The 13,106-nt window shown below is 33.9% G+C and overlaps 1 protein-coding gene across 1 annotated transcript; it reads right to left on the bottom strand.

Moving 5' to 3' along the window:
* Window positions 1–1,631: 1,631 nt before the first annotated feature.
* Window positions 1,632–6,655, bottom strand: LOC119246991 (NKG2-C type II integral membrane protein-like). Its single transcript, XM_037513217.2, has 6 exons — window positions 6,459–6,655; window positions 5,921–6,019; window positions 5,265–5,315; window positions 4,583–4,752; window positions 2,606–2,706; window positions 1,632–1,766 (listed from the first exon to the last, which is right to left on the bottom strand). Exons 1-6 carry the CDS (start codon window positions 6,505–6,507, stop codon window positions 1,655–1,657), a joined length of 582 nt encoding a protein of 193 aa, XP_037369114.2. The 5' UTR covers window positions 6,508–6,655; the 3' UTR covers window positions 1,632–1,654.
* Between the last annotated feature and the right edge of the window lie 6,451 nt (window positions 6,656–13,106).

Below are 13,106 nucleotides of genomic sequence, written 5' to 3'. Positions count from 1 at the left end.
GGACTTAGGTTGTTTCCATAACATGATTATTGGAAATACTGCTGCAATGGATGTAGGAGTGTATATATCTTTCCAAATTAGTGGTTTTTAATCCTTGCGATAGATCCTGAGGAGTGGAATTGCAGGATCGCTTAGCAAATCTATTTGTATTATTTGAGGAACTTCCATACTGTTATTATAGGGGCTCAACCAATTTATATTCTAGCAACGTTATACAAGGGTTCCTTTTTCCCACACATCAACACCTGTTGTTGCTGATCTTTTTTATATAGGCCATTCTCATGAGTGCACTGAATTTTAAAACACAACAATAGAGAATGATCATTGTGCTTTTATTTCAGAAATGAAAGATGTTTAACATTTGTAGAAAAATGAAGATGTTTTGCTTTATGAACATACAGAGAAAACTCATTCCAGTTGATGAAAAATGTAACATCAATTGTGTATAAAACACTCATAAAACATGAATATTATAGAATTGGTTTTATTAGAGAAAACATGATGAAAAAATTAAAATAAATCTCATAGTGAAGTGAAATATTAAAATTGTATTCCCTAAAATTGTGAAAGTCAACACTGGAAATACAATCAAAGCCTGAAAAACATGTGTAGAACAAAATAATAGCATTTATAAAGAAAAACAAATATGCAATTATTTATAGATGAAATATATAAACAGTTCTATCCTGTTGAACATATATTTGAAATGATACAAATAATATATATAGTCCATGAAAGTGTAGGGTGTAAAATAAACATGCAAACTCACTTGTATTTCTATATCCAACAGCAAAATACTAGACAAAATTTAAAGATAAGAATGCCACTTATAAAAGTAGGACTGTGAAATCCCCACTCTCTCTAAGACGTCTATAAAAATAGAGAAAATAATAGAGAGATAATAAAATGAAAAAGACATAAAGCATTGAGAGATAAAGTTTGCTATAAATGGGAATAATAAATGTAAAGAGACTAAACACTTATTGAGACAAAGTAGCTAGTCTACATTCAAGAAGCAAGTTGTAGGAAATAAGTTGACATTAAGACCAAAAAACAACAAAAAGGTGTCTAACGTTTGCAAATACTTTAAAAATCAAATGGAGTTTTCAAACACAAACCCAGGGTTATTTCTTTTAAAAAATAGATTTATTGAAGTAAAATTTATAAAACATAAAATTCATCCCTTTAGAGAGCATACATCAAGATTCTAGAACAGTCCCAGTATTCTGTTTGTAACCATCACTGCTCGCAATACTTAAAAAGCTTTCATCAACCCAAAAGAAGCCCTAAACCAATTGATGGTCATTTCCTTTCTGACTTCCCTTCAGTTTGTCAACTACCAACCCACTTTCTATATCTATGAGCTTGCCATTTCTTGATATTTCGTGTAGACAGACTCACACAGCTTGTGACTTTTAAAAGACTGAATGTCACAGATGTAAGGTTGAGCAAAAACTCCAGACACAAGAGTAATGATATCTGTACTTTTTGATGTGTATCTTAGAGTTTTTCAATACTGTTTTTGAAAAAAAAAAAAAAAGCCATTACTACAAGAAATAACATAATGAGTATTAAGACTTAAGTAATCATAATATCGTTTTCATTTCATGAAATTTAAAGCCTTCCAACAGAATCCAAAAATGTCTCTGTTAACCTAAAGTCTATGTTTGCAACAATAAATACTTGGATATTCACAAAGATCTGCTCCAAGGCCGGATGAGGTCAACTTAGCACAGTTATACTTGTCAGATGTCAAATCTGTTATCCTGTTATAGGGGAAAAAAAATTAATTCTGTTATTACATACTATGGGGCAAATGAAGAAACAATAACATTTTTCATGTAATTTATTAAATTGGATAAAGATATTAGTAGGAGTAGGGATTTAGTAAAACCAAGCTGGTCATGCTTTATAATTTATCAAATATCCATTAACTTTCAACAGCATCATGTCTATAATTCAACTCAAGTAACTGTATTCTTCCTCTGAATTTTACTTCTTTCTTTCTTTTGTATACAACATCACTTAAAAGAACATTTACTAGGGGGGAGGATCAGAGACTTAACAACAAAGAGGAAGGGAAGCACAAGGACACGGTGGTGACTCAGGGTGAACTGGTCATAGGTGCACCATAGCGGTAATAACTGATGAACGTACTCACATTTTATCTCAGTTAAACACAAATAAATAAATATGAAATAATAGTAATTCCAAAAGAGAAAAATATAATGAATTAATATTTTATATATTAAGTATATATATATTTAGATATTAATGTACTTTTTGTAAAGAGTGAAAGATTATACCTGAATATTAATCATAGTAGTAGAATATTAATCATAGTAGTCAATAATATTACATTTTCTCTTTTGGAGACATAACTTCTACTCAACAACAGAGTGACAGGGTATATATATATATATATATATATATATATATATATATATCCCCTACACACAGGAGAAAGTGATCAGGTCACTACTTTCAGATACCAGCAGTAACAGGAGGTGGCTGCTCCTATGAGTTTGCAAATGAGTTTGCAAATCAATCACATGTATTCAAAAAAAAAAGAAAAGAAAAGAAAAGAAAAGAAAAGAGAACTTACTTTTGTTTGTAAATTGAACCATTTATTGACATCCACAGATGGTCATTGTTTTTACGGGAGACTCCAGTCCATGAGAGGAGTGATATGGATCTAAGAAATTTCTATACAAAAATAAAGAATTTTAATTCAAATAACCATGCTGAAAACACTGTTGTTTTAACAATCCAAGTAGTGTCTCCTTTCATATGTTTCTTAATTTTCAGAATGAACAGAGACTAGATTGCAATCTAACACTAAGCTATGGAGTTGAAAACACTTCATTTTGCTGGAATTCTTACTAATGTTTGAAGTTTTATTTAAAATGAACACATAATTTATATCCAGTAGTTTTGCTCTTCATTAATAAGTAAAATATGATTCACCTAATTTATTTGTTTGTTTGTTTATTTATTTGTTAAAGATTTATTTATTTATACAAGAACTAGCCAGAGGCGTGGGAGGGTGAGAGAACTCACCAGTGACAGTGGGGAGCAGAACAGGCAGACTGACGGAAATACACTGCTGAGGGGAGCAGCAGGCAAGACAGGAGAGGTCTACCGCACCATGTGGGTCTCTCCCTGCCGGCCAGGATTCGAACCTACGCTACAGAGGCTGCAGACAGCCTCACAGGGCTGTGCTCAACCGCCTGTGCCACTGGGGAGGCCTGATTTACCTAATTTAATAATATCTAACATAGTAAAGTCTTAAGTAAGTCCAGATGTCATGGTATACAGTTCTCTGTATACAATAAAGAAATTGATGTATTTTCTACTACTTTTCTCTGAACATGGATTTTAAAAGGAATGTAAGAGAAGCATTATCATTGATTTTATCAATGACATAGAAACCAAATTTTCCATCACTTTTACCTAGATAAGCCCCAAATCACTGTTTGTGAACTGGTATAACCAGGTGCTCCAGACAATGTGTTTTATATTCATTTCTCCATGTTACTCCCTGCTAGGTAGCATTGTAAGTTCTATTTAAGACAAGTGAAGGAAACAATGAAAGATGGAAAGAGAAAAACAAAAGGGTTTGGGTCCCAATATTAGACAACAGAAGAGTGACAGCGCCTCTTATATCTCCTACCCACAGAAAAACGTGATCAGGTCTACTAATTTCAGGTACCAGCAATAACAGGAGGTGGCTCCTCCTCTGAATTGAAGGGAATCCTGTTCAGAGACAGCAGGGAAGACTGACAAGGGTGATGCTTCACCTCTTGTGATAAGAGCCTGACAATAAGCAGCCAGAGGCAGGGCCTCTCCTGCTCCCCACCTAGAGATGTCAGGATAGGGTGAGAATGGAGCGAGGAGCAGCAAAGGAGACCTAAGACTAAATGTACTCAACCCAGGAAAACTCTGTATCCCTGGGAGCATGAAACTCATGGCCACCATCAGGGACAGTTGGTAGAATGGGTTTTTAAAAATCATATTCACATAATTCAGCAGTAAACACTAACAAATTACAGATAAATGCAATAATATGGGTCAGTTGCAAAAACAGCATATGCGATTGCAAAGTGATAGGGAGAAACATGCTTACTGTATGATGCCATGTGTATAAAGTTTTAAAAAAGCAAGGACATCTATAATATTGAAAGTCAAACAATGCATAAGTAACCAGCAAGGAGAAGTGAGGAGAGTGTAGGAGGGGGCTCTGGGCTGTGAGATCTATTTCATGTCTGATTTGTAGGTGCAAGTTCTACTCACTTTGTGAAAAGTCTGCACACTCTTACATGCCTAACTTCCTTAATACTCAGTGTGATTAAATTCCAATTTTTTTTTTAACAAGCAAATGCATTTATAGAAACAGGATTTCTATAAAGAAAAGCAACTCTGGACTTTATCAAGTGTGCCTCAATGGTGCAAAAATGTAAATAAGTCAGACAATGGATATTTTACAGACTTTAAGATATACTACAAATATGGATAAAACTAACAATGAATTCTATAAATTCATATTGATTGGTATAAGTTTTTAAAGCATTTAGAATCTTACCATTTCTTCCTCGTGATCTATGTAGAGCAGGTGAGAGTTCTTAGACGCACAGGCCGTCACGCTCTCATTCCAGGATTTTTTTTCATTGCTGATGTAATAGCAGTTGTTGGCATAGGTAAACCACTCGTTTGGACAAGAGCCACAATGGGATGCCAAAGAACAATTCTGAACTATTTTCAAAAAAATTTTGAGTTGGAAAATTGAAATGTATCTTATAGATATGCTTAGGCACATAAGTGTGTAAATGTGTGTATATTATATCTTTGTGTCTCATAGACTGATACATGTAAAATAAAACACACTCCCATACACGCACAGAAAAGGGTCAGCTCCTCATTCTCAATTTTATGTGCTCATGAAGAGCAAACTTATAAACAACAATATCCACTTCGCATCCCTGAAAATCAGTGAACAAAACCATTTTTTCAATATTCAAATTATTTATCCCTTATCATATTCCATTAATTGTACACTTGACCAACTGGCTACAATGGATGTGGTGATTGTATATGAATATTTCTTCATGTTGTTGCATATGAAGGAACACTCTCCTATTATCATTTATGAATATTTATTGTGCAATATTTTCCCTTTCCAAAAGAATGTGTTATCACTTTTGCCTAATTTATGATAGACAAAATATAAATTGTACTAACACTGATAATTGAAAATCATTATGTACCTTGTTTCGTTGTAAATGATGAGAAATTATCCTGCTCCGGCATTATAGTATCTAGAAAATATTTAAATAATCCTTACAAAAGTTAATAATTATCTAATAAATGTATGCATTGTAGTTTCTCAATATCAGTCCATTTCATTGTTTAAGATTAGATTAATATGGAATAAAATTGATATTACCAAGAAAATAATAAAGCATAGAAGATTAGGAAAAATATAAAAATGAAGAACCTACTTTCACCATATCATAAAGTATTTCCTTTAACATGTCTCAAGAAATAATTTGCATTTCTCAATAAGGTGTTTTAGTCTCCTAAAGCATATCTTTGTTCTGAAATATACAAGCATATAAATCAGAACATATAAATGCACAATCCTCTCACTAATCAGTATGATTTTATAATTTTATTAAAAATATAAGTATACTTTGTAATGAGATTTTTAATACAATAAGAACATTTATTAAAAATAAAAATATTGTTATGAATGTATGCTCTGTATATCTAAAATTTGGACAATTGTTAAAAAATCAATCCACATTTAACCTGAAAATTTACTAAATTCAGAGCTATTTCCCAAAACATTATGAAATCTTTAGAGGCGCTGACATATTAAGAGCATAGAATTTCCCCTGTAATATTTCAAAATTTTTCTTACAAAGAATAAGGACTCTGGTTTTTACTACGGCAAACACCAAGACGAGGCAGACGACCCCCAGCATCTCAGCAGCAATCTGCCCTGCAGGTAATGGCGAGTCTGCAGGGAGAGACATGGGAACACTAAGGAAGACATGGAGACAAGTTGACAGTTTACAGACACGAGAATCCACCAGACAAGAGGTCATACATAGAAGGTTGGATCCCAAACCCACATCCCCCATTGCAACCTTTCATCGGAAGATACCATTGCACTTTCAGTACATAAAGTCCCATGAGTTACTGATAAAAGACTACAACTTCCAACAACGCCTGAATAAAATTAGTCCTCACATTTTGTATTAGAACGATGTATTTAAACTTCAAGCTCTATTAAAAAATGATAAATGTTAAAATAAAATAATAATAATAATTATCTTCAAGCTCCGGCCTTCACAAATGAAATCTATGTGAGCTTATAGCCTACTCTTTCCCCACATCCACAACCTGATCCTACATCACAGACCAGGTGTATCACACGTGTTTACCAAACGTTTTACCTTTGCACGGGTAGTGCCTGTCATCCCCTTGAAGACACTGATTCGTCATTTTAAGATGTAATTCCACAGTGTTATTTCAGACTCTGTTACTGAAATGGAGCTTCCAGTGCTCTTTCATTGGTTTTTCTCTTGAGCCCAGATTCAGTTGTGGGTGGTGTTCACTTTGCTTGTGCTCTGTCAGCTGCATCATATCAGGGATTGCGCTGTGTGTGTGAAAGAGTTTGAGAACTGCATGTAAGTAGATAATAAACTGCACATGTGATGTCGGGTTCCCTCCTGCGTGATTGTGGGTGGCTGTGGGGTGAAAGAATCACTTACAGTGCGATTAAACAATGGCCAAGTCAGGTTCTAAATTCCTTACAGCAATAACATGAGTTACAAGTTAGAATCATACAACCCGCTCTGTTTTAACAATAACGTTGGTTGGAGCAATAAAAAGCAAAGAATAAGGAGTAACAGAGTCCATGATTAAATATCCTATTATCATAAATTCAGATTCCACAGAAACATGTGAACACCATTAGAACAGCTGTGCTGAAATTAAAATGCCATATTAGAAAAATATTAGCACTATTTATCACAAGTTTTAAATCCATTCTTTACAGATTGAAGTTGGGGGAAGAGCAGTGTCAGCATATATAATAATATCCTTCCCTGAATTACTTTCAGTCGCTGATCGTAGGTGATGACTTTCATTTATTTATGAAAAGGCAAAAGATGAGGTATTAAAATGATATATTAAAGTATTGTGTAAAACATTTTGCAAAAATATTTTGTATATGAAAAGTGTTACAAGACACTAAAATCATATAATGCTAAACAATACTGACAACAAACCAATCAAAAGAATTTTTAACATTACTTATTTTGCACAATACATAGGCAGAACTGACTATGATTATAAAGAAGTCATAAAATGATAAATTAGAAATCACTTAAGGAATTACACTGTTGGTTCAAACTTCCAGAAGGATCCTATGACTGTCCTAGAGCGTGAAAGTGGCTTTAGTTGTGAACCATTGCAACAAATCAGATAATGTAATTTAATAGTGAAGTTGATGGGCTGTGTAGTGAGTGGAATCTGGAATAAATTCTAGTTTTGAACCTACGGTGTGAAGTTACCTATCCTCAGCAGCTTTGTTTACTAATCTAAGGTGGGAATAAACTGTATAAGATATAATGCATGTGAAAAACTTAATATTCAATCTGGCTTTCATAAACACTTAATAAATATTGCCCATTTTAAATATTCCTTTGGCAAATTGCTGTGTTCTTATTTCTTATTCATAACAGTTAGACCACATCACATAATTCATTAGACATAAGTCTCTTTCATCAGTGATATATATCATTTTTGACTGTTTAGATAATTTTTAAAATAATACTTTTTATTATGTATGAGTGAGAATGTGTGGAAACTATGTTATCATGATTTTTTTAATTAAACAAGTGTATGAGGAATTACATTGGATCTCCCTGATAGATAAATTCATTGTATAGGCTGAACTAAGCTTAAAATAGTGTACAGGATTATATCTGTACTCATGACAAAATACAAAATAAACTCACCCTTACCTGATGCCTGTGGGATTTCAGGTAAAATTGTTTTGATTAAAAAAAAAAAAACAATTATCTTTGCATATATATACTTGACTAATTTGTCAAAGTCATGTTGGAATAAAAAAGAAATCCTATGCTCTCTGATGGTTATTTTCCCACCTTTAATTATTCACTAAAGGAAACATTTTGTAATTTGATTACAAATCAAATATTGCATCTTATATAGCATTTGTAATATCCCACTCAGTGAGATGGGCTGGTAGAGAGATAGGAGAGTAGGAACACTTACCTTCTGTTGGCAAAAGAGTGGAGCATCCTCCAGCAGGGGACCTGGTTATTCTTGGAAACACAAGAAATAATGTCTGTGCTTTGGCCAGACTCTCCTGTAACGGATCAGAGTGAGGCTAGCACAGAAAAAGTAGATTTCTTATCAGTGTCACTTAAAATTTTAACAGGAAATTCTAACACTTTGGCCATTGTGGAGACAGTTTATGCAGTCACACCCTTCCAGACTATAGGAAGTGTGTGAAGTTATGTGCTCATAGTATGCTATGTAGTTTGCCCATTTTCAAATGTGTCTGAGAACTTATATTCATATTCAAACATATTTCAGGATAAAAATGACCTGATCAGATGATGCTATTAAATTGCTTCCATCTCAATCACAAGCACTGAATATGTAGGTTTTATTGAGAATATGTAGCCTACTATATTCATGACATGGATGAAGAAAACCACCTCAATAAAATATATCTGCCAATTCGTTTTATTTATTTTTTGTATTATTTCACTTTAGTTAAGTAACATTGATTAATGGCACTGTACATGGTTTAAGTGTATAGGTCCATGCTTGTACATGGTTGTTCGTGCTTGTATATTACCTCACCATGCCCATTATTGAAGTACCCACTATCATCCACCATGTTCATTGTTTCCCTTCCCCACCTGCCCCCCATCCCCCCACTATCCCTTTCCAGTAGGTAGCCTCAATTCTGCATTATTTTCTGAGGGTTTTTGTGTGTGTGTTTGTTTACTTGGTTCCTGTTTCTTTATATTCTAAATATGAGTGAAATGATGTGGCATTTATCTCTTTCTGAGTTATTTCACTTAACTCTGGTTCCATTCATTTGTCCCAAATGGAATGATTCATCTTTTTAAATAGCTGATTAATAATCCATTGTGTATATATAACATCTTTGTAATACACTCATCTTCCATTGGGAGCTTAGGGTTGCTTCCATAACTTGGCTATTGGAAATACTGCTACAATGGACATAGGAGTGCATACATCCCTTCAAACTAGTGTTTTTTAATCCTTCCTATAGATATTGAGGAGAAGAATTGCAGAATTATTTAGCAGGCTTATTTGTGATATCTGAGGAACCAGAATACTGCTTTTATAGGAGTTCAACCAATTTATACTCTACCAAAAATGTCAAGATTTCCTTTACCACACTCACATCAACACCTGTTGTTAATGATCTTTTTTATATGGGCCATTCTCACTAGAGCACTGTGTTTTAATACACAACAAATGAGAATGATCATTGTGGTTTTATTTCAGAAATGCAGGATGTTTAACATTTGTAAAAAAGTAAAGATATTTTGCTTCATGAACATGCAGAGACAATAACTCATTCCTGTGATGAAAAATAACAAAAGAAAACATCAATTCACTATAAAATGATCATAAAAAGAGGGATATTTAGAATTGTCTTTATTAGGATAAACAATTAAAATAAATCTCACAGTGAAGTAAAATATCAAAATTGTTTTCTCTAGTTGTTAGACACAGAAACTTCACTGTACCTTCTACTCAACATGAGAAATAAACCCAAGCCTGTGATATAAGTCAGAAACAAAGTAGTTGTATTTATAAAGAAGAAACAAATGTGTGATTATTTATAGATGAAATAACAGTGATATTCAATGTTCTATCCTAATGAAGATATATTTCAAATGATGCAAATAATACACATACCCCATGAAATTGTAGGATGTAAAATTGATGTGTGCAGACTCCACATGTATTTGCTCATAACAGCAAAAATTAGTAGGTTAATTTAAAGATAAGAATACCACTTACAGAAGCATGATGGTGAAATGCCTATATTAGTAAGAGATGTCTATAAAAATACAGAACATAATAGAAAATAAAATGAGAATGATATAATGCATGAATGGATAAACCTTGCTATGGATGGAATAATAAGCATTACAAATATAACTAAACAGTTACAGAAATAAAGCAACTTGTATACTTCCAAGAAAAAAGTTGTAGGAAGTAAGATTAGGTTTAGACAAAAAAAAAAAAAAAAAAAAGACCAACAAAAACAATAGTTTTTTAATGTTTGCAAATTACTTTAAAAATGAAATGGGGTTTCAACATAAGCCAAGGTTTTTATATCTTATTTAACAGTAGCTTTATTGTTTGAAATTGAATAATTTACAAAACATAAAATTCATCTCTTTAGAGAGCATAAATTAAAGATTTCAGAATATTCACAATATTTGGTTTGTAACCATCACCGCTCTCAGTACTTAGAAAACTTTCATCACCCCAAAATGAAACACAAAAAATCAACTGATACTCATTTCCTCTTCTCTCCTCTCCTCAGTGCCCAGCAACCACCAACCCACTTTCTATATCTATGAGTTTGCCATTTTTTTTTTTTTTTTTTTTTTTTTTAATTCACCAGAGCCAGAGCGGGGAGCAGAGCAGGCAGAAGGACCGAAGCACACCGCTGAGGGGAGCAGCGGGCGGCAGGAGAAGTCTGCACGCCACGTGGGACCCTCCTCCGGTGGCCGGGGAGCAGCCGGGGATCGAACCGGCGCCGCAGAGGCCGCGGGCAGCCTCGCAACCCAGCGCTCAACCGCTGCACCACCGGGGAGGCCCGAGTTTGCCATTTTTTGATACTTCATCTAAACAGACTCACACAGCATTTGACCTTTTATAAAGATTGAATGTCACAAATATAAGACTGAGCAAAAAAATCCAGACACAAGAGTAATGATATCTGCATTTTTTAATGAATATACTACTGTTTTTCAACATTATTTTGAAAAAATGTCATTATTAGAACAAGTAACATGATCAGTATTAAGACTTACATGATCATCATATTTTGTTCATTTCATGAAGTGTAAAGTCTCCCAACGGAATCCAAACTGTGTCATTCTTGACCCAAAGCCTCTGCTTGCAATAATACACACTCTGATACTCACTAAGATCTGCTCTGAGACCACATGAGGTTAACAAAATACAGTTACTGTTGCCAGTTGATGAATCTGCTATGTTGTAATGGAGAAAATAATTAACTATGTTATTATATACTATCAAGAACAATAGCATTTTCCATATAACTCTTATATATGAATATTTTGAAAAGTGTGTAAGGATTATTAGTGCCTCTTGGGATTAAGTAAAACCAAGCTGTCCATTCATTGTAATTTATCAAATATTCATTATCTTTCAACATCTTTATGTCTATAACTCATGTCCAACAATTATATAATTATTACTATGAATTTTTCTTCCTTATTTTTCCTACATACTATTAGTTAAAAGAAACTATAACATGGTTGGAGGAGAGGAGGGAGAAGCATAGCAGGCAGGAAGCACAAGGACATGGCAGTGACTTTGGCTGACTTGGTGGTGGGTGCACCAAGTGGTAACAACTGATAGAGGTATCCAAATGTTATCAGTTAAACACGCAATAAAATAAAATATGAAAAAACAGTGATTACAAAAGAGGAAAATATAATTAATTAATATTTTATATATGAAATGTATATGGAAGTATTTTAGATATTAATGTATTTTTTTTAAAGAGTGAAAGCTTTGGGCATTCCCGGTGGCGCAGCATTTGAGCACTGGATTGCGAAGCTGCCCGCGGCCTCTGAGGCGGCGGTTCGATCCCCGGCTGCTCCCCGGCCTCCAGAGGAGGGTCCCACCTGGTGTGCAGACCTCTCCTGCGGCCCGCTGCTCCCCTCAGCAGTGTACTTCGGTCCTTCTGCCTGTTCTGCTCCCCACTCTGGCTCTGGTGAACTCTCTTACCCTCCCGCGCTTCTGACTGTACCCAGTGCATGTATAAACAAAACAAACAAACAAATAAATAAATAAATAAAACATGCCTCTATAAAAAAATAAAGAGTGAAAGCTTAACCCTGAATATTAATTAATCATAGTGGGGAATAACATTACATTTTCCATTTTGGAGGCTTACCTTTTGCACATTTGCCAATGATTTTATTAAAATCAATCACATTCATTCAAAATGAAAAGGAAAAAGAACTTACTTTTGTTTGAAAATTGAACCATATATTGACATCCACAGGTGGTTACTGCTTTCACGGGAGACTCCCACCCATGAGAAAAGTTATGGATTTCAGAAATTCCTTCCAAAAAAAAAAAAATCATTTAATAACCATGTGAAATGTTGTTAGAACAATAAAACCAGTATACCCTTTCAGAGGGGTCTTGACTTTCAGAAGGATGAGGCTGTTAGATTCCAATCTAACTCTAAGATAGAATTGAAAATGCTTTATATAATGCCAAAAATTTTTACCAGTGTTTATACTTTTCATGTAAAATGAACCCTTCCACATTTATGCCCAGTAGTTTCCCTCTCCTTCCATTAATAAGTAATATTCTGTTTCAATAATTTATTAATTACCCATGGTAACAAAATGAACAGAGCAAAGCCTTAACTAAGTTCAGATACTATGAAATTCATATCTTCATATACAGTAAAGAAATCTATGTACTTTTCTGCTACTTCCCTCTGAATAAGGATTTTAAAAGGAAATTAATTTGAGGTTAAAAATATGACTTAGAAGCCAAATTGCACACCAGCATTAACTAGACAAGCCCCAGATCACTGCTTCTGAACTGGTAGAATTCAGAAATCCAGAAAAGGTGTTTCTACTCATTTCTCCACACTACTCTCTGTTAAGTAGACCATAAGATCTAGTTAAAGACAAAAGTAAAGGAGAATAGTGACAGGTAGAAAGAGAAAGTCAAAATGGTTTGGGAACCCAGCATTAAAGAACAAAACAGTGATGGGATCTTAAATCCCTGCCCTGAGA

This window comes from Talpa occidentalis, unplaced genomic scaffold (genome assembly GCF_014898055.3).
Source record: "Talpa occidentalis isolate TD23 unplaced genomic scaffold, MPIMG_talOcc4v2.1 talOcc4.16, whole genome shotgun sequence".
Lineage (NCBI taxonomy): Eukaryota > Metazoa > Chordata > Mammalia > Eulipotyphla > Talpidae > Talpa > Talpa occidentalis.
This window is presented reverse-complemented; position numbering and strand designations above follow the sequence as displayed.

Excerpts from the sequence above, each read along its gene's own strand:
- LOC119246991 (XM_037513217.2), bottom strand. The coding sequence starts at position 6,507 with ATGACGAATCAGTGTCTTCAAGGGGATGACAGGCACTACCCGTGCAAA. Across the intron at positions 4,753-5,264 it reads ATCATTTACAACGAAACAAG|TTCAGAATTGTTCTTTGGCA; the intron begins GTACATAATGAT and ends TTTTGAAAATAG. Across the intron at positions 2,707-4,582 it reads TAGATCACGAGGAAGAAATG|AAATTTCTTAGATCCATATC; the intron begins GTAAGATTCTAA and ends ATTTTTGTATAG.